The following is a 20,786-nucleotide window of genomic DNA, read 5'->3' as shown; positions in this document are numbered from 1 at the left end:
TAACACAATAAATTATTTAGTACATAGGTAATAAAGTATCAACTTGTTTGGAGAGCATCAAGTTGTATTGTTTAAACCAAATTTGAGTAAAATTGGTAAATTTTCTCGGGATCTTACTAGACTAGTATTTATTAGAAAATTACATAATGGTGTTAATTACATTAATAAACTAAACAAATAAAATATAACTTTTACAAATATGAATGGACATTTTTTGTTATTCCAAAAATATATACTTATAATATTTTTATTTTTTAATCTACATATAAACATATTTATAGATTTTTAGTGCATATAAGTTATAAATACATATTTCTGAACTTTTAAAGGCATATTTTTCCAGTTTTTAGTGCATAAGTACATACTTATTTAGGCATTTTTTAGAGCATGAACTCACGAGCCCTAATAATAAAACTAACATAATATAAATTGCCAAAATAGTGCTAACAGTAGGTATTCAAACTAATTGTATTTAAACAAATTGTATATTTTATAAACAAGCTTATAAAAACCTAGTTTTTTTTTTTTTTTATTCACACCAGAAATCAAAATAGTGATGGTGCCTCTAACTATTATTTATGATTTTGTATTTATATACTATTTTTAATGTATTAGAACAAAGGTATAAAATCTAAATAATATTTTTAGTTTTAACTTTTAAAATTCACGCCTATAAATGCCTATAATACAAATAATTAATGTATAATATTAAAATATAGATATTATTACTATTATGAATATAAAAATTAATTTTTACTTTTATCCATCTAATTAAAATAATTCTTCAACTATCCGCCACTCACTTGGTTCCGTTGAAGAAGGTTATTAAGGTTTTTACTATAAAATATTATTCACAATGTTGTAAGTATTACAATTGAGAAATTGATTAAGTTCTATAACTTCATATCAAACAATATTTTTTCGATACTTAATCCAATAATGGTGAGAAGGTACCACATCTGGTTTGCTTTTCAAATAATCAATCAGTATAATATTATTATTTTATTCAATGATAGTATGAAATAAAAATAATTAAGACATAATGTTAATGCCGTGATAGATTTAATGTTTTCAAAAAATTATAAATAATGTAAGTATAAATAAAGCGTTAAAAAAAATTCTTAAGTTCCGATAAATTCAACATGCCATTTTTAAAATGTGTAATACTTCTTTCATCTTTGGTTAATACCGATAGCTTTAAACTACCAACACTTCATAATCATTCAGAGGTACTTCTTCACCACCAAATGGTACATAACTGCAGTGTTGGGATTAGATAAGTAATTTTTTATCTAGATAAAGATAAAGATAACAAGACAAAAATATATCTAGATAAAGATAAAAGATAAATACATTTTTATCTAGATAAAAAAAAAGATAAATTGTTTTAACACATTGAAATCCAAAACATTTAAAGAGTACACCTTTGATACTACTTAGTACTCCAATATTATATAAACACCGGCTATATGTGTAAATTAATTTAGTAGTAGACATTATTATTAATAAATAACTAAAGTATAACTGAAAAAACATTTTTAAAATTAAGTATAAATAACAAGAAAAAAACTACATATTTTACACGACTCATCACAGTCAATTTTAATTATTATAAACCTTCACAACAGTTTTACTATATATATTTTAGTATTTTATATTAGTAGATAAAAAAATATTGTTATTAGTTAAAATTTAACTAATACCATGCATACTATGTACATTGAATAAGTATAATATACTATTACTATACAATAAATAAAAGAATATTTTATTTTATGTTATGCTCATGAGTCATGACATAATAATAATATAATTTATACACAGGTGATATGAATTATTTATAAATATAATATTTATAACATTAAAGATACAACAAATATCAATATACTATATTTTATTACATTAATATATTATTTATTCAAACATCTACAACACAACAGCATTTCAAATGTTTTGTCTGTCAGACGGTTTCTTCTTGGAGTCAATATTTGGGAACCGCTACTAAACAATCTTTCAACTGGTGCGGATGATGGTAGAGTCGTGTTGTATTTAAGGAAAACTTTTTTAACAATGGGTAACATATCTAAAATATTGAAATCTTTTTTTTTTGTATCAAAATAAGAAAGCGCTTGTACACTTGCTAGATTTGTACTTTTAGCATTACTTTTTAAAGGTCTAACATCATGAACAGAGCCATCTCCACTAAGAATGTCATAAAACTCATTGTCACTACATTCACTATCATCAGATTCATTACTCATATCAAAATTATTTTCAGTTATATTTAATAAATTACATTCTGACAAAAATAATTTTTTGCACATTTCTAAATGCCTCGCTGGTACCCAACCAAGTTTGAATTTAGGGAGACTAATGGCAGATAAAATAAATGGTTTGCTTTTAGAAAGCTCTAAATTAAACAAATAATTGAATCTTTTTTCAAGACTAAGAACTATTGAAAATGCTAATGGCCTGCAATAAACTAAATGCGTTGCTTGAATTAATTTCAATCTTAAAGCAATTATAGTGGGTGCAACATACCCTAAAAAACATGTGTTTTCACCTTGTAATAGATCAAGTGAAGTGGCTAGAGGCTCCATAACAAAACAATATTCCTCAAGAAAACTCCACTCCAAAGTTTCGATTTTTTTTAATTTTAGGTTATCAAAGGCAACACCCAATTTTTCCTTATTAGCCACAACTTTTCTGACTGCATGGAACATTGAGTTCCACCTAGTTATAATTGGTACAGGGAACTTACAACAGCATATCTCATATACTTTATCCGACGCAACTGAGCTTCTACTTAAGAGGTTCCAAAATAAATTTAATTTTGCAAATATAGCCTTGGAAATATTATTATATGCCTTATCTCCAATTTTTGCCACATCAGTAGTAGCGATTAAGCTTAATGTATGAGCAGAGCAGGTCAAATGGTTTGGCAAAGTTATGTCATCTTCAAAATCGTTTGAATTTGACACCGTGAAATCGGAAATTAATTTTGTTACATCAACAACTTCAACCTCAGCACTCGTATCTTCAACCTCGTCATCAGTATCACTTTTTTCGCTACTTGATGATTCACTAGTACCATTAAACCAATTACTATTAGTAGTAATAACCTGATTATTATTTTCAATTGTGGGGGTGGAAAAAATTCTGAATGCTTTTCCAAAATTTGTGGCATTGTCAGTTACAGTATGTGAAATTTTAGAATTATTTATTTGAAATGTTTGGGTAATTGTACTAAAAACTTGAGCTATATTTATATATGTATGACTACCTTTTATTCGCCGGCAACCTAGTATGTATGAGTGCCTGATAAAAGTATTCTCATCAAGAAAATGGCATGTCATTCCTAGATAGCTTTTGTTGTTACACGACCATATATCAGCTGTTGTGCATATATAGGTTTGTTTTGATATTAAGTCCGTCAACATTGTAACATAGGAATTATACCTTAAATGTAATTCTTTACTTATAACTTTTGTGTTGGGAAGTAAAGCAGAATCTGTAATTCCAGCAAGGCCCATGATAAGTCTTTTGAAGGATGGTTTCTGGCAAGTTGCAAGTGGTCTCATCTCTTGTACTATGTAGTCAAAGACTAGGTCAGTAATCTAAAACCAAAAATTAATTAATATATATAACTAAATAAGCAATCAACATAAACCAACATTTTATAAATTGAATGTTACAACTTCATTTCTCAAAACAGTAGTATAAGAAAAAACACCTTTCAAACTTTGTAAACTTATTCAATTGATAACTTTCAGTTATACAAAATAATATTTTAAAAAATTCATACTTTAAATTGTTTTATTTACTTTTGTAATTACTATTTACTATTACTATTTCTAAGAACTTTATTATTTTAATAGCAAGTAACTGTTGTATAACTGAGCTATTAATTATTATTATATAATTACTAATTAGGTTCATAGTATATACAAGTTGTTTAATACAACATTAAAAAATACCTATTTAATATTTTACTTATATGTATAATGTACCTACACAGTACTCATGTTAAATAATAGGTATATCAATTGAACATTATAAATTGTTATACTTATGTCTTTGACTTTAATAAAATAAAGTTTTTAAATCATTTATTAATATTTATTATTAGTTATTCAACACTAATTAACTCACTTTATTTTTAGATATTTTCTTTAACTGGCACAATTGTAGTTGAATTTGTGACTGGCGATTAGATGATGTTGATGATGACATGTCGCTTACATCTACAAATATTAATATGTTGTAAATTATCATGCGGTTAACATATAGATAAAAGATTATGATTAAGATATAGGTACGATTAATTTACTCACTTGAATCAGTTGAATTTGATATGGTAATGTTTGATTTTTTTTTCTCTTTGCTCTTTTGTAATTTTGTCAATATTGATGAATGCTTATACTAAAACAGCCAACAGGTATAACAGGTATTTTATTACACGACTTAAGTATTATTTGAATATATCTGATACTACTATCAGTATTCAGTACCTACTTCAGTAGTAATGAATAAACTTTTATTTCATGTTTTGTTCAGTTTCTAGCAATGACTATTAGTTATTAATTATTACTTATTACTTATTAAGTACCTACTATTGAGTATTATAATATTATATTTTTATTTGTTTGATAAATAATTTATAGGTTTACTGTATACATGGTGGCAACAAATTTAATTTAAAATAGGGTGGCAAACTAGTAAAAAATTACCAAATACCCACCCACCCAGAACCGTTAAATTAAACATATGCGACTATACCTCAACGTTATCATTAGACACTTTTTATTACTAGTACTAACTAGTAACTACTAATTTATTATGAAACACTCAGTATCTATCCGTCAAGTTTTTTCTGTTAGATATTTACCCATCTGCATAATAAGACTCACACCCCCACCCATTTAAAAGGGTAATAATCTAGGGTGTAACATAGATATAGACATATAGTAGGTATCTATCTAAGAAATACCTATTATTTATTACACATTAAAATCTTAAATAAATAGATAACTAGGTACCTAGGTATTTATTTATTAAATCAGTTAATTTTGTTGTTTGAAAAATGTCAAATATATTTATATTTTTAATATAATTAATAATACCTAGTTACTTACAACAATATTATACATTTATAAATAAAACATATTATAGGTAGGTAAGGTAGTAGGTACTTACCTTAATATGACTTAAAAAATTCCCTGTTGAATTGATTTGACCCTGTATGGTTTTGGAACATGTTTGACATTTAGCCGTTAGTCTTTTCTCATCAACTTGTAAAACTATAAAATTGTCCATCAAATAAATAGTGGTTTGAAAATAACATATCAACATCAGTCGTATTTTTCTTTTGATCAATCTTGATAATATCGGTAGTTGTAGGCGTTGTAGCTGATGTAGGATCGTCAATAATTTCGTTGTTTGGTACAACAGTGGCATTCGAACTTGATAGATTATCATTTTTCTTATTTGGATAATTCACTGAACTTGTTAGAAATCGCTTCATAATTGTAACACACGATAAACAGACAGTGTAAATAAATACTTGAAATAATAATAATGACACTTTCTAGTTTCTGATTCGTCTGTTGAATGTTGGATCTTGGATGATGACTGCCCTCGCTACAGACTGCGGTTATATTATTATTTATATCTTTGTTTATACATTTATCGAATAGGACGATTTATAACCACTGCGGGTGAGACGGGCAGTGTGTTCGCGCTCTTAAAGCTATATTCACTCTAGTCAATTTTGTAAATAACAACAATAATAAATTACTATTTATAGATTTTTGAACCCACCTGTTGTGGTCGTTCTGGATAAGTTTAATAAAAGACAAAATGTGCAGAATTCCGAGTAAACAATATACACTGTTTCAAATGTAAGGTGCTTAGCAAGGTTTATAGATAATAGAGGTTGCCTCATAGTCATGTAAATAAATCGATCACCCCGCACCATTCCTTATCTACTGACGTCACCCGAAGTACAAAATTCAAGGCGGCGCGTTGAGAAATGCTGTCAAAGCATATACTTTATATCTTTATTTTTATGCTAGGTATTTTTTTTTTATTATACTTATTGATTTACTGCTATTATTAATATCGATGAATTGTTATTGAATATTTATTTTATTATTTAGAAATATTATGCTTTATGGGTAATATAATTCGTTATTTTTCGCTATTTTTTTGGACAGGTTTTAATTACACGAATAATAGACAACAATCAAAATAATATTATTTAACTATTTTTTAATTTTTACGAATTGTATCTAGTTGTAGTAACATGTAATTATAAGCATCTATACTCGCTACTCATGTACTAAATTTTTTTGTTAACCCAAAATTGTAATTCAACTATTTGAATTGAGTTAAAAAGGTTGATTATTATAGTTATTACTTACGTAGAATTGTATAATTATGAAAAAATATTGCTATGAGACATGAATACTTTCTTTAAAACTCCTATATAAATATGTAGTGTGTTATCATTTTTCTGTTGATATTTAGAGTAGGTACTATTGTACTAAGTACATTACAGATAAATCAATTACAAAAATTAAAACTATATTATTTTCACAAATTATTTTAATATACAAAATAATACATAAAATAGGATAATGTATACAAAAATTATAATAATTAATAATTACATAATAATAATATACAAATTATGTCATAAGTCTTCTAAGTTTTTGAAGTCGTTGTAGATTTACTTTAGCTTTTCTTTTTTTGTTGAGTAAATTACTGTGGTGGTTTAAATACTTCATTCGTATGAGAATCCTTTGTTTTACATATTTCTGCACAACAGGATAATACTTTTCAGGCATTTCCATTCTATTAAATATTTTTTTTGTTAAATTTTTAACTACTCCTTGTCCTTCAGGAATTTTATTTTTGGTTATTTTATTAAAAAGTCTTTCTATTCTAAAAATATTATTTTTAAATTCATCACTGGGAACTATTAAACCACCATAGGATAAGTGATTTATCCATGGAAGTATCCCATAATCATGTCCATGGGAGCTTTCATTTAAATGTTGTTCTGTTGTTGTTGAACCAAGCTCAGGAAATCTGAGTCTGAATGTCTTAGCTACCCATCCTGCCAAGTATTCAACTGCATCTTGAACCATTTCAATTTTGTTATAGTTATTTACTATTGACTCATTATCACTATTTGTATCTGTAGAATTTTCACTGTCATCAATATTTTCAGAAACATAATTTATTTTCAAATCAATTTTCTTCATGGTTTTGGCTAATAAAAACTCTTCATTATTGCTATCAGTGGTATTCGTTTGATTAGAAGTTACACCGGGAGTTTTTCCCAATATTATCATACGAAGTCTATATAAGGCATTCAAAGGAGATGGATGGTCATTTAACCCACCCCTAGTCCGTAATTGTGAAAATAGGTTTTCTAGTGCATCTTGATTAACTTTACTAGATAAAATATACTTTAATCCATGATCGCGAACAATTTTCAAAAGAAGTTTCAAACCATTTATGTGCATGAGAACTGCTTTTTGGAAAATTTGAAGACTATATTTTCCATTGCATCTCATAAACAAAAATGTATTGTACATTTTATCTAATAGTGAATTTTGTTCATCCAAGTATAATCCATAAGGAGCTGTAAAAGGGGTCCGATGGTTATTTGAATGAGAAACATTACACAAATCAAACCAATTATTGACTAGTTCGATAAAATTAGCAGTATCATTGAGTAACTTTGTATCGTCAATAGGTTTGTAATGTAAAAGAGCTGTTGCAGTTGTATGAGACAATAATTGTGAGGCTAATTTTACTTTTTGACGCTGAGGTCCTTCACAGGTTAAATGCTCTTCACTAAGCTTATGACAAATACTAATTTCTGTTGATGTTTGTTTAATTAAACTTTCTAATGGTTTTTTGTTGATCAGCTGTTCATTAAATTGAAATCCAGTGTCTAATAACCAATTTCTTATTAGTTTCAAAATATGAGGGGCATCAGGAATAAATACAATTTCTTTTCCGTTTGGAGTAGAGCATACAGGGTTTTCATAGGTAACATCCAATGCTTTCCATAAACCAACATTTCCACCCCCACAATCACTTATGCAGCATAAAACATTGAACCCAATTTGATCCAGTCTATCAATAATACTGAAAAGAATAGATTTTGTCATCTTCTGATCAAAACCAACAAAGACAGGTTGTTTCCATTGTGATGCGATCCCTCTAGCCATAACCACTTGCATTTGACTATGGGGGCCAACAACTTCGTCACGGAGTACATCATATTCCATAGTACTGGATATTTTTACTTCATCGAACATTAAGATGGTGAGTTTTTCATAATCTTGTAATGTGTTACCATTAAGCTGCATCATTCTGATTACATCCTCAAGAATACCATTTCTCATGTCTATATTTTTTGCCCATCTTTGGAGAGAAGACAGTCCTAAAATATTTAAGTATAATTAAATTATAGTATTATTTCTGTAATGAAATAACAAAGTTAATAAAATAAATATAATTTACCAGGCAAAGGATAGTGCAATTCATCCTTAACGTAAACATAGGCTCGTTTACTGAAGTATCTCAAAGTAAATGCTTTTGAAATGTCTTCAGTAGTCCAGTGAACTTTCTTTTTCTTTTTCATTATCAAGTCTATTTGATTTTTAGAAAATATTGCCGATAAATATTTTTTAGCTTCAACATCAACCGCACGACTTTTGTTCTTAGAAAGCAATTTAATTTCTTTTGTCAGTTCTTTTTTATTTTTTGTTAAAAGTGAGTTTGCTGTCTGTAAATGTTGTTTTGAGGATCTGAGAGATTGATTGATTTTTTGATAATCAATAACAGGTTCTTTTTTAGATTGTTCATGTTTATGAGAGTTTATATTAGATTCATTTTGTAAGACTTCATACATTTTAAGTAGTTCGTTGTACATTTGTTCATAATTGGGTTTTGGTGGAAGTGTGGAATCATCATCAATCATTACTGTGGAACTAGATACATCAGAAGGCCAATTCATATCAGTATTCATAACTGAAGTTATTAAATCATCATGATCCTATAACACATAAAAACACTATGATAAAAAAAAATATAATATATATTCAACTTATTTAAATTATGAAAAATTAAAATGATTTATTTTAACACAAAATTAAGCCATAATAAAATTATATTTAGATAATATAAATATTTATTAGTAATTAATGATAACATAATATAATTATAATCACCTGTTTTTTTTTTCTTAATTCCATTCTACTTCTACGACTAGATGATGATGTTGATGCTACATTACTGTGGGTATAATCTTCTGGTAAATTTAGGGTAGGCAATGCATCAGGTTTTAATTTACGAAATTTAGGAGTGTATGCTAAAATTATTAAAACAATTTGATAAAAATATTGTCATTATGAGGTAATTTAATTAAAAATATAATTACCTAAGAGTTCGGCTTTAAGATCTCGAACATATGCATCATCACTAAAATGTTCAGAACACATATATGATAAACAAGGATTCATACTATCTCCTCTTCTACACTTTAGAGTCCACTTATTTTGTAGCTCTGGGTCTTTTGGAAATCTAAAAATTAGAGTAAAATCTATATTTTTGTTTGAAAGTATACTAACTGAGCAAACAATTTTTGAGGTATTGCCGTATCTATTGGTCATTTCATTTGAGTAATTAAAAATATTGCAACTTGTAAATTAAAACTGTAGGTACAAAGGATTCATTCTCAAACAAAATAATATTTATTTTATACATACGATTGAATTTACATTTATAATTAACTTAATTAGTATTAAATTATTTATATTATTATAATTATTACCTGTAAAACGATATATTATTAGTATTTCCATCTCGCTTCACCTTGCCAGCATAATTAATGCATGTTGCTACAGCACAACATGATCCACCTTTGGGTTTTAATGATTTTGTTGTCATGTCTTAATATTTTTTAATACTAAACGTGGATTGAACAAAAAATGAAATGTAATGAACAATAGAAAACACGTGAGTAGTGACCGAATACAGCAGTTGAACGTTAATAGTTAATACTTAATAAATATACATTTTGACATTTTGTACTTCGGCTGACGTCACTGTGTGGTTACTCCCACTCCTAAAATTTCATAATTTGTAAATGAGGCAACCTCTATTATCTATAAACCTTGGGTGCTTAGTGCTTACTTATTAGTTATTAGTTTATTACTGATAATTGATAAAATAATAATTGTATAAAGATTTATAATAATATGGCTTCGATTACATAAAATACCAATCGTACCCAAACCCAATTAAAAATTCAAGACCCATTGCAGTTGTTTGACGCAGTTGACCCGCATCCGTACAATACTCGTCGGAACTAGGAAAACACAATTAAATAGGCGGTATACTCGTATAGCTCTTACTCTTACTAAAAATAACTTATAACTTATAAGTAATCATTTTTCCATTAATTTACTGTTTACGAGTCACCAATACAAGATAACAATGCATTGTAGGTATATTTGAGCACCGTGTCCGGGCCCCTAACGAAAATATCAATAATAAAATATAATACCTATATAATAAATAATATTGTAATGAACATAATTTTTTTTTTTACTGAGATGACTCGACAATTCAAATTTAAAAGTATTGGCTAATTATCATAAAAGTAAATTGACAATCAAAATGTGTATTTTATTTTTTTGTATAGAGATGAATTTATCTAGATAAATTTATCTAGATGGATGAATTGTTTATCTTAGATAAATATTTCGATAAAATGCAACTATTTATCTAGATAAGATAAAAGATAACTAAATAATTATCTAGATAATTTATCTAGAACTCTAGAACTAGTCTCAACACTGTATATAACACTGTGACTAGGTTGAACCTGTAACAACAACCAAATCATATTAAATATTTAAATTATCTATATATCCAAATAGCTTACGTAAGTATCAATAAATCATCAATTTTATAAAAATACTTAAACAATAATAATTTGAAATATGTACAAATAAAATTAATTTAAAAATGATGCTGTTTAAAGTTTATTATAAAGTTTATTTGAATATCAGTGTTCCAGGGTTATATTTATTGCTTATCAAAATATTATACTATAGAGTATAGGTATACAGTATCTGTAATAATTAGGACCTGGTGTTTAAAATTTTTACAAAATTATGAATTATATAAAATATACGCAGAATTAAATAATGATGTTCAAAGAAAAACAATTTTTATTAAATTAAAAATTCATTTTTGGGATAGTAAGCATTTATTCAAAATACAGTTTTATAATGGCCGACAATTGCAACAGTTTATGTTAAAATCTTTTTATATGTATTTATTTAATAATATAATAATATAGTACAATTTACAAACAAACAATAACATTTTATTTTATCCAATTTTAAATAGTATTAAGAATGGATATTGTGGAAAGTGATGTATTTTATGGATAATCCACATCTATTATTGGTTATATGCAGGATTAATGACCAGCCATGTTAAATTAGAAACAAATTGAGTCATTGTTTATTTCAAAACAAAATACAAAGTTTGAACTAGGAACATTAAATATATATTTATTCAAAATAATATTACAAACATTTTAATTACAATTGAAATAGGGTACACTCTAGAAGACCCAGATGTCTAAGTACTGGTCTCACTTCTCATATCTTAATACAGATTGATTATAAATTCATATCATTACAATTTAAAGTTAAAATTTAACACCACATTCTAAAGATGATATTAAGCATAACTTAGTTATACCAATACTTCGTTGAAGGAAACTAGTTGAAAAATATCTCTTCAAAATACATGTCTTGATTCAAAATAAATTTATAGATTGTTTTGCAGCATATTAATTAACTTTGTTTTCTTTTGATGATGTCAGTTTGTGTACATGTAACTTTAATTAGTGACTAATCTGTTTTATGGAAGCCTTTTAAGTAGGTAATCTTAATTTAGGTGTTCATAGAAAAAAACTGTTACTAGTTGTAAGACTAATACATTTATTTCTAAATTAAGTAGACATCAAAAAAAGTTTAAATCCAAAACTGTAATTTCATTTTTTTATTATAATATATAGCACTGATAAGTAGATTTGAAAATTGAAAAAATAAAATACAATATTATATTATATTATAGACTGCCAAAACTAAGTAAAATAGTTATTTTCAAAATATTCTTTTAAACGTATTGATATAAAATAAAATAGTTAACATATTAATAATCATCATAAGTAGATAGCTAAATATTATAAATAATTTAAAAATTGTGATTAAGTTAATAATTTGCTTTCCAATAAAGTAACCTTGATTTTGCCCAGTTGTATAATAAAAACTTTATTGTTTATCTATATAATTTAATTTATCAACAGATACAACTAAAAATGTGAATTTCTTTCAGTTTTGATGTATAACTATTGACTAAAAAAATCCCTACCATTGTTTTACAATACACTATTTTTTTTTTTATATGCTCCAATTTAAATTTAAGTAATGAATGATTCTTTAAATCAAAAGAAATATATTTTATATTCATTATTTATGTATACTTATTAAAAAATATATGAAGATAATGTTTCAGTAGTATTAAATAAGAATCAACAATTAATTAATGAGTTCCCAACTGTCCTTTTTTTTTTCACCAGAAACTGTGTCCATTTTTAAACCATCTTTTAAATGGTTAATGTACTAGATTACCTACTAAAATCACAGTTTATTCAAAGATATTGCAAAGATATGAAACAGATAAGCGATTAATCAACGATTAGGTATTAAGGCTATATTTAATTTCTTTCTAAATTAATAGATTTTTCTGATAAATTTATACTATAAACATACATTTAAGTAATAAGTATATTAAAAAAAAAAAAGCGGGCAAGTGAGTACCGCTCTGCTGTACATTAGGTGCCGTATGGATCATTATTATATATTATAGGAGTGTTAAATTTGAATCCAATGATAGTTATCATTGTATACGAAAAACGATTCTGAACGAAGATGATTTGTCAGCCTAGGATATAATTTCTAGTGGTTGGTGAAAAAGGTGGTTTATGTTTTAATGGCCTGAATACAACAAAATTTAAATTCTTTTATAATAATTGTAAGCTAAACATATGAAAAACCTTGTATTAAATTTTCAACTCTTAGCTACTTATACAAAAAATTTTATGAAATATACCTACAAAATAATTTGCAAGTATTCATAGTTTTGACGAATTTTTGTCAATATTTGAACTTCAAATGCTAATAAAAAAAAATTGTGCCTATGTATTCTTATAATTTTTTAATAACTATAATAATAACTTATGAGGAACTTTGCATTAAATTTTCAAGTATTTTGATAGGGCCAAAAAGATTTTACCGACACATAAAAAAACAATTTTCAGAAAAATTGAAAATTTCAGTTGTCTATAAATAGCTCAAAAAAAGTCAAAATATTTTGAAAATTAAATCACGTAAAGAAAACGCTAATCTTAATAACTGTTAAAATTTTCAAGTATCTACGACTTATACTTTTTGAATAATAACAAATATCAAAAATCGTTTGAGGCTAAACTGTTATTTAACGCGGTTTTGTAAAAATTTAAATTTCAAACACTCATAAAAATTTTTTGTCTGAATCCGGTAGAATTTTTTTTACAGATATTTGAAGAAAAATTTATGGAGAACCTTGTACCAAATTTTCAAAACTTAGTTATAAAAGAAAAAAATTTTATGATTTTTCAACTTCAAAATTACTTGCAAATTTTCGCGTTTTCGACAGATTTCGTAAAAATTTGAACTAAAAACGCTTATAAAAAAAAATTGTGACTAACGATTTTTAATTTTTTTTAGCTACATTAAAAACAACTAATAAGGAACCTTGTATTAAATTTTTAAAACTTTTTGGTCATCCAAAAATTTTTTATCGACACTTTAAAAAAAATTTCTCAAAAAAATCGAAAATTTCAGTGGTCTATAAATAACTCAAAAAAAGTCAAAATTTTTTGAAAATTTTAACTATATACAGATACCACTGACATTAACATTTGGTGAAAATTTCAAGTATTTTCAGTGATTAGTTTTTGAATTACAACCATAAAAAAAAATCGATTTGGTCGAAAACTGGTTTTGCGTAAAAATTGCCGTTTTTCCGTCATTTTTTTTTTGTTTTTCTCGATTTTTTTGAAAACTGTTGGAAAATGTTAACTTTTTACCTCTATAATGCACCAAGGATATTCACTTTTACATCGGAAACCACCCCCATAGTTTGAAATTGGAGCATTATTTCGACTAGTTATGCTGTACACAGACACAAAAAAAAAAAAAAAAAAAAAAAAAACACACATCATTGTAAAATCAATACATTCATCACTTCGTTCAGAATCTAAAATATATTGTGTACAATACTGTCATAGGCCAATTAGGTAGGGGCTTGGGGGATCTTAGTCCCTTCAAATATTATTATTATTTCAGATATTATCAATGTTACACATTCCATAAACAAAATATACACACATTGTATTTGATCTAGCCCCCCCCCCAAAAAAAAAAAAATTGACCTTAGTTGTGTCTATGAATACTGTACAAAAATGTTAATAATTAATGGGTAAATTATTCTATTTGGGACACATTCATTTAACTTATTATAAAATTGGAATGTCTATCGAAAAATAATAGGTGTTCTTGGTAGACTATATTATAATAGATTAAATTGAATAGTTATATAGAAATAAGTAAACAGATAGTATTTCCTCAGGACCATTTAATTTAAATTTAACATACCCATAACAGAGATCTACTATCCACTAGATACTTATTGTACAACAAAGCAATGCCCACTTGACAACCTTTTTTTATATACAAAAATAAGTAATTAAATACATTCTCCACTTATATGTTTATATGATGTTATTATTTTTCATATTATTATACTAGTAATAAAATATATACTTTGTTAGTAATTACTAATTAATTAGGTATTATTAATTTATTATTCGTCATAACTTTTAATAAATTTTATTAAATTAAAATTACATTTAGTTGTACACAAAATGAATCCAGATCATTGACACACATGATACTAAACATTTGATAAATTATTATACATATTTAAATAAATTATATGATTATTAATGATTTAAATAATAAAATATTATTTATATACCTACTGTGCCATGTATTGATATATAGTAGTAAAATCATAGAATAGATGAAATTTCACCTATTCTGTGGCAAAATCATTAATTATTATAACATTTTAAAATTAGTTCACAGATATGAAAAAATAATATAATATTTAACTTACCTATTAGGTGAATTAAATTTTTTAAATAACCAATCTATAATCTATATATTATGAAAAAATACACATAAACATAATCACTAAAAAGTGTAAATATTGTAATTATAAACATCAAAAACAAATAATGGATGTTGTTGAGCTTTTTTTGTTCTTCTGTATTTATTAACTAGGTTAAGTTTGGTACAAATTTCTAGTTAAATATAAAAATGTAATGCAAACGTTGACTTGTTATTTCAATTTTGTACATTTATAATGCATTTTTAGTCCAATTTTTCTAAATTTAAAACTATAATTAACATGTATGTGAAAAAAATTAATAAAAACTTACTCTGTAATATTATAATAAATTATTGTTACAAATATGTAATGATATGCTCACATATTTCGATTGTAAATTGCTTATTTATTCAATAAAATAAATAACGGTCCAGTTGTTGCACACAGATAACCCTTACAATCTAAATATCTTAAATCACCAATGAAAGGAACAATTTACATTATTTAGTCTCGTGGGAACTTATACATAGTTGTAACAATGTGGCTCAACAAGTATGACCTATTTTGTGTACCAAAGGACAAGGGATGGTCCAATGAGGATCTCTGTTGCCAAGGATAAAGATAATTTTTTTAAAAATTCTTTAGAATTACAGTAAATAACTAAAATAAGACAAATAAATTATCTTTAGTAATAACAATTATAAAATTATCACTGCGCTAAAATGTATAGCATTAAGTAAAAAAAAAATTTTGATGATTCATTAAATGGTTATTGTTTTTGTTTTTATTTTTTACTTTTTTTGTGAAGATTAAATATTTAAAATAAAATATTATGGAATTTTTAAGTACAGTTTTGGAATATTTATTTATACATTTTTTTTAGTATATTTTATAATGTAAAAAAATTCAAACCCTGCTTATCAATTTATCTTACATAGTTTAGCTAATATGAATTAATTAAATGTTATCAAAAAATATTTTATATTTACCTTGCCAACAGTTAAAGAACCATTATGTTCACCACGTCCAACAAACAATGGTTCACCATCTTCAGAATGACCTGAAGATAATGCTCCTACTGGGATTTCTCCATTATTGGCTTTTACCCATGTACCATTACAGTTGCAAAGTACCTAAATCAAATAAAATATAAAATAATATCTAAAATGTATGTTGATTGAAAATGTATAATGTTTTCTAACTTCATAGTTTTCTTTGGGATTTTCAACACCACCCCAAGGTATATAGACAACACCATGTGAGGGAACAAGTTTACCAGGAATCAGAGCTCCATTATGTTCTGCTCTGGCTACATATAGTTGTTCATTAGTAGCATCAAAACCACCCGGTAAAGCATTTGGTGGTATTTGCCCATTACTAGCATGAATCCATTGAACTGGACCAGAGGATGGTCCATCAAGGTTCCAACCAGGTGAAGCTGCAGGTGGAGCTAAAAAAAATAAAATTTAATGTTTAATATTACATTTAATAAATCAATATTTATAAATATAATATTATACACATTACACACACATATATAATAACATATATATAACATAATTATGTTACAAATATAATTAAAAATGTACTAATCACAATTAAGTATACATGGGGGCATTCCTAACCTTTTCCTTTTAAAGGTTTTGGTTTTGGGGTAGCAACTACTTGGCTTTTAAATTGAACATCTGCTATCTATACGAATTCAATTTTAAAAACAAAATTTAAAACCAAATTATGTGAAGTTAAATACTTAAACGACCAAAAAATAAAAAAAATAATATTATAGATATTATGAGTACTCTAAACGGTCCAACACCACTCCTAAAAACTAAGATTATATACTTAAATTTATGATATTTTTTAAAATTCGTTAATAAGTACATTTTTTTCTTGATAATACATTTTTTTTTTTTTACACTGTTATTGTTATTACTATATTTAATTAAAATTGATTAATGTTATTTGATGATATATAAACAAACCTTCAATAGTCCATACACCTGTAGCTCCCCATCCACTACGAACACCATAAAACAACACATTTAGAGATTCATCATCTTGCCATGACATAAATGGTTTTTCTTCTCCTTGTTTTCCTACACCAATAAAACCACCACCCCATTTGATCCAAAATCCTCTGGCTTCACCACCATTTAATAGTTTTGGAGTATAAACAATAACCTTGTCTGGTTCTTCATTGTTTTTACGTATAGAAGATTTGGTATTACCCCAACCTCCGAGGAATATCTGATTAAAACACAAGCAATAATATGTACTTTATATTTAAAAAAAATTAAATTAAAAAAAAAAACTAACTTGGCAAAGTTAAAATTGTAAATATAAAACAAATATAGATACCTCATATTTCGGCAGCTTGTTTTCTGCAGTAGCAGTTAATGCAATATGAGCATCGTTTGATGCTTTGACGGTAAAATGTAAGGAACCAAAATTCAAAGGGTTGAATTTATAATCTTGTCTATCAACTGTTGTTATTTCTATAACATAAAACAAAAATGAACAATTAATTCTAATAAATTAATTTATATCATTATAAAAGGTATACCTATTAAAGTACTAATTTATTATATCATTTATTACGTATTTTAGACAAAAACCCATTGTAGGTATAGTAAAAATATAGGTTGAGATATTGTTTGTCACTAGTAAAAAAAAAAAAAAAATAGTAAAATGTTGGTAGTTTTTTTTAATATTTATACATTTTAACATAAATGTTTTAATATAAAATTATTCTTTTCTATGAACAATGTGCATATTATTATAATATAATATATAAAAATAATATTAGTTTTATGGAATAAATAGTGTTTTATGTATGGATAAAACCACTGTGTATTTATACTACATGCAAACCTGTCTAAATGACTAATTTTGTATTTTTATTCGTACTAATAATTTATTTCCATGTAACCTTTCAAACCTTTTGTTGTGCGGACCGCTAATTTTGTAAAAAAAATCTAGGAGGCACACTAATAGCACACTTAAATTCATATGCATATAATATTATATGGTTCACGGCCCAGTAACATGCTGCCTATGAGTTGGGAACCGCTGTACTGTTCATCTATTTAAAAAAAAGATATATTTTATCATGCCTTACTAAATTTTTAATAGCTAATACTTATATTAACTGGTAGCTTAAATACATGGTTTCAAATATTTTAAATTATGATATTCTTTAAAAATATTAAGTTTTAAAACCTTGAATTATGATCTACATTCATAAAATAGTACAGAGATAAATTAGCTACATTTAAATTTGTTTTCTTTTGTATGAAGAAAGAAATGAAAATTTATTAGGCTCAATAATATACTTTGGGCTATTTAAACTAAATAGACTAGGTATGTACAAAAAAAATCCTCAATACACCTATTATGAAAATAACCAGTACCATAATAATAAGCATATTATGACAGACTATATAAAAAAAAAAAAAAACTATACAGTATAAAAATTAAAAAGTTATGTCAGCATCAGCTCTATAGGGCCCACGGGATATCATCTTTAACACAGAGTGGCCAGTGGGCTGATATAAAACTATGAACCAAAACGGAAACATCCAAATATTTTATAGAAGTTACACATTTGACATTACCTGTTTAAGACATTTTTGAAGAATTTAATGTAAATTGTATTATAGTAAGTTATAAGTAAAATAAACCATATTCTATAATTCTATGTAGGTAATGAATCCTGTGGAAAAAATAATTTGTTACCTATATACATAATTAATTATAATAATATGGTATCTATACTATCAACGTTTTCTAATATTTAAAATAACGCTTATATTTATGTTATAAATTATAACTAGTACTTAGTTATGTGATAAAATAATTATAATTTATAATTATTAGGTATTGTTAATAATGCGATTATACCGTTTTCTACCAATACAACCTACGAGCCTCGAGCGATAAAAATTGAATAAATTCCTTTCGTACTACGGACATAAATAAACGTACCTAAGCAACTATTTAGGAAATGCATTATGAATAATGTACGTAATAAAAATATGTTTATTAAATAGTCTCGAGCGATAGGCTAAAACTACAATATTTTATATTATTAGCCATTAGGTATATAATATTATTAATAAATCACATATATCCGAGACCCGAGTAGGTACGTAGGCACTAGGCACAACAAAAATAGACCAGTCTCTCGTACGGATTAATCACCAACGAGTGTAATGTCATCTGCATTGGGTAGTACATTATTATTATGATTGAATTAAGGCCTAGACGCATTGGTGCCGGCAGAAATTTTTCTAGGAGGGGGCAATGTTAGGATTTGTAGTATAATAAATATAGTAATTTATCTTAAAACATTCAATTTAAAACATATTTTTGAAAAGCCTGCAAGGAGGGGCAAATGCCCCAGCTCGCCCCCCCTCCCGGGCGCTTATCTGGCTAGACGTTCAGCACCACAATGTTAACAAAACCGTTGTTCTCACGGTCTCCAAACTGAAAAGTATAGGAACCTATACACGAACAATATGTTACGCGACCGTATGTGACGGTATTCCACATTATTTTCTCAACTGTGAGTGACGTGTGTACAGTATTCAAAACGCGAACGCCGTAACCATTTTTTCAATAGACGAGCGTGACGTATATCGCTTACCGGTGGCCATTATTGATGTCGTGTTGCGCTGTTTTCTTTAGGATTTTCGCTGACGAAAACTCAGGCGGATCGACGACGGCTGAACGGCTACCTGCGGACTAGACACGACCACAGACTAGGACGACAGATTATAATCGACTGATTCGAATTTCGATTCGACTGCCGGACCGCTGTGTGCCTGTGGCGCTGCGACCGTCATACGGAAATACACCGCGGCCCGCGCCTCCCAAGTCGGGAAAATAACACACGGGCAACGCCACATGTGTTTCGCTATGCTCTGCTCTGAGGTGGCCCCGATTGCAACGTTCGACTCGAACCACTGCTCGAATCCTCGCTTCTTTTTACGTTTACCGCGTGTATTTTCGATATTCTTTAAATCCAGTACTCAGTAAAGACACAAAAAAATTTTCACGATTTTTCTATCATACATAATATTATGTTAAAAATTTCAAGTTATACTATAAATAGCCCCAAAAGACAAAATATATTTTGAAATTTATCATATCATGTCTGATATGTCTGAGAATTATGATTTATTTTCTCAAAAGCTACAGATTTTTACTTTTGATCAAAGTGCCAACTAAATATAATTTTCTACTATACAAATTTATTAATGTCGAAGGTGAAAATAATTTATTAAAATGTAAAAATATTTAAACTTATTTTAAGCTACCTAGGTATTTATAATCGGTTAAAATTTTCTTTTTTAAATGTTTTTTTAATGGTTTGATAAAACTTTAAGGTTCTGTTAAAATTATTTTAATGTTTGAATTTCTTAGCTTATTGATTGTATTATACATTTCTATAGTGACGGACGCAGGGA

General features: G+C 26.6%; 2 protein-coding genes across 3 annotated transcripts in view; both read right to left on the bottom strand.

The window, feature by feature from the left end:
• LOC114124167 (NADH dehydrogenase [ubiquinone] iron-sulfur protein 4, mitochondrial) overlaps positions 1-20,488 on the bottom strand; it is a 45,582-nt gene extending 25,094 nt beyond the window's left edge. The window contains exon 1 of the mRNA XM_050199826.1: positions 20,476-20,488. The gene's annotated coding sequence lies outside the window, so the exon portion shown is untranslated. The remainder of the gene's footprint in view (positions 1-20,475) is intronic.
• LOC126549673 (uncharacterized) lies at positions 1,044-20,131 on the bottom strand. Of its 2 annotated transcripts, XM_050199628.1 has the most exons (8): positions 19,964-20,131; positions 17,677-17,813; positions 17,301-17,565; positions 16,521-16,768; positions 16,308-16,451; positions 4,335-4,422; positions 4,153-4,244; positions 1,044-3,617 (listed from the first exon to the last, which is right to left on the bottom strand). In XM_050199628.1, exons 1-8 carry the CDS (start codon positions 19,971-19,973, stop codon positions 1,911-1,913), a joined length of 2,691 nt encoding a protein of 896 aa, XP_050055585.1. In that variant the 5' UTR covers positions 19,974-20,131; the 3' UTR covers positions 1,044-1,910. The 2 variants fall into 2 exon arrangements, with proteins under 2 accessions (XP_050055585.1, XP_050055592.1); XM_050199635.1 differs by lacking the exons at positions 16,308-16,451; positions 16,521-16,768; positions 17,301-17,565; positions 17,677-17,813; positions 19,964-20,131 and adding an exon at positions 5,197-6,420.
• Positions 20,489-20,786: the final 298 nt, after the last annotated feature.

This window comes from Aphis gossypii, chromosome 1 (assembly GCF_020184175.1).
Source record: "Aphis gossypii isolate Hap1 chromosome 1, ASM2018417v2, whole genome shotgun sequence".
In the NCBI taxonomy this organism is placed as follows: domain Eukaryota; kingdom Metazoa; phylum Arthropoda; class Insecta; order Hemiptera; family Aphididae; genus Aphis; species Aphis gossypii.
This window is presented reverse-complemented; position numbering and strand designations above follow the sequence as displayed.

What these genes read in the sequence shown, in the direction of transcription:
- LOC126549673 (XM_050199628.1), bottom strand. An exon ending in ATCCCAAAGAAAACTATGAA is followed by an intron (nt 16,452 to 16,520) that starts GTTAGAAAACAT and finishes TATTTGATTTAG; the next exon opens with GTACTTTGCAACTGTAATGG. An exon ending in GTTCTTTAACTGTTGGCAAG is followed by an intron (nt 4,423 to 16,307) that starts GTAAATATAAAA and finishes TGGCTGTTTTAG; the next exon opens with TATAAGCATTCATCAATATT.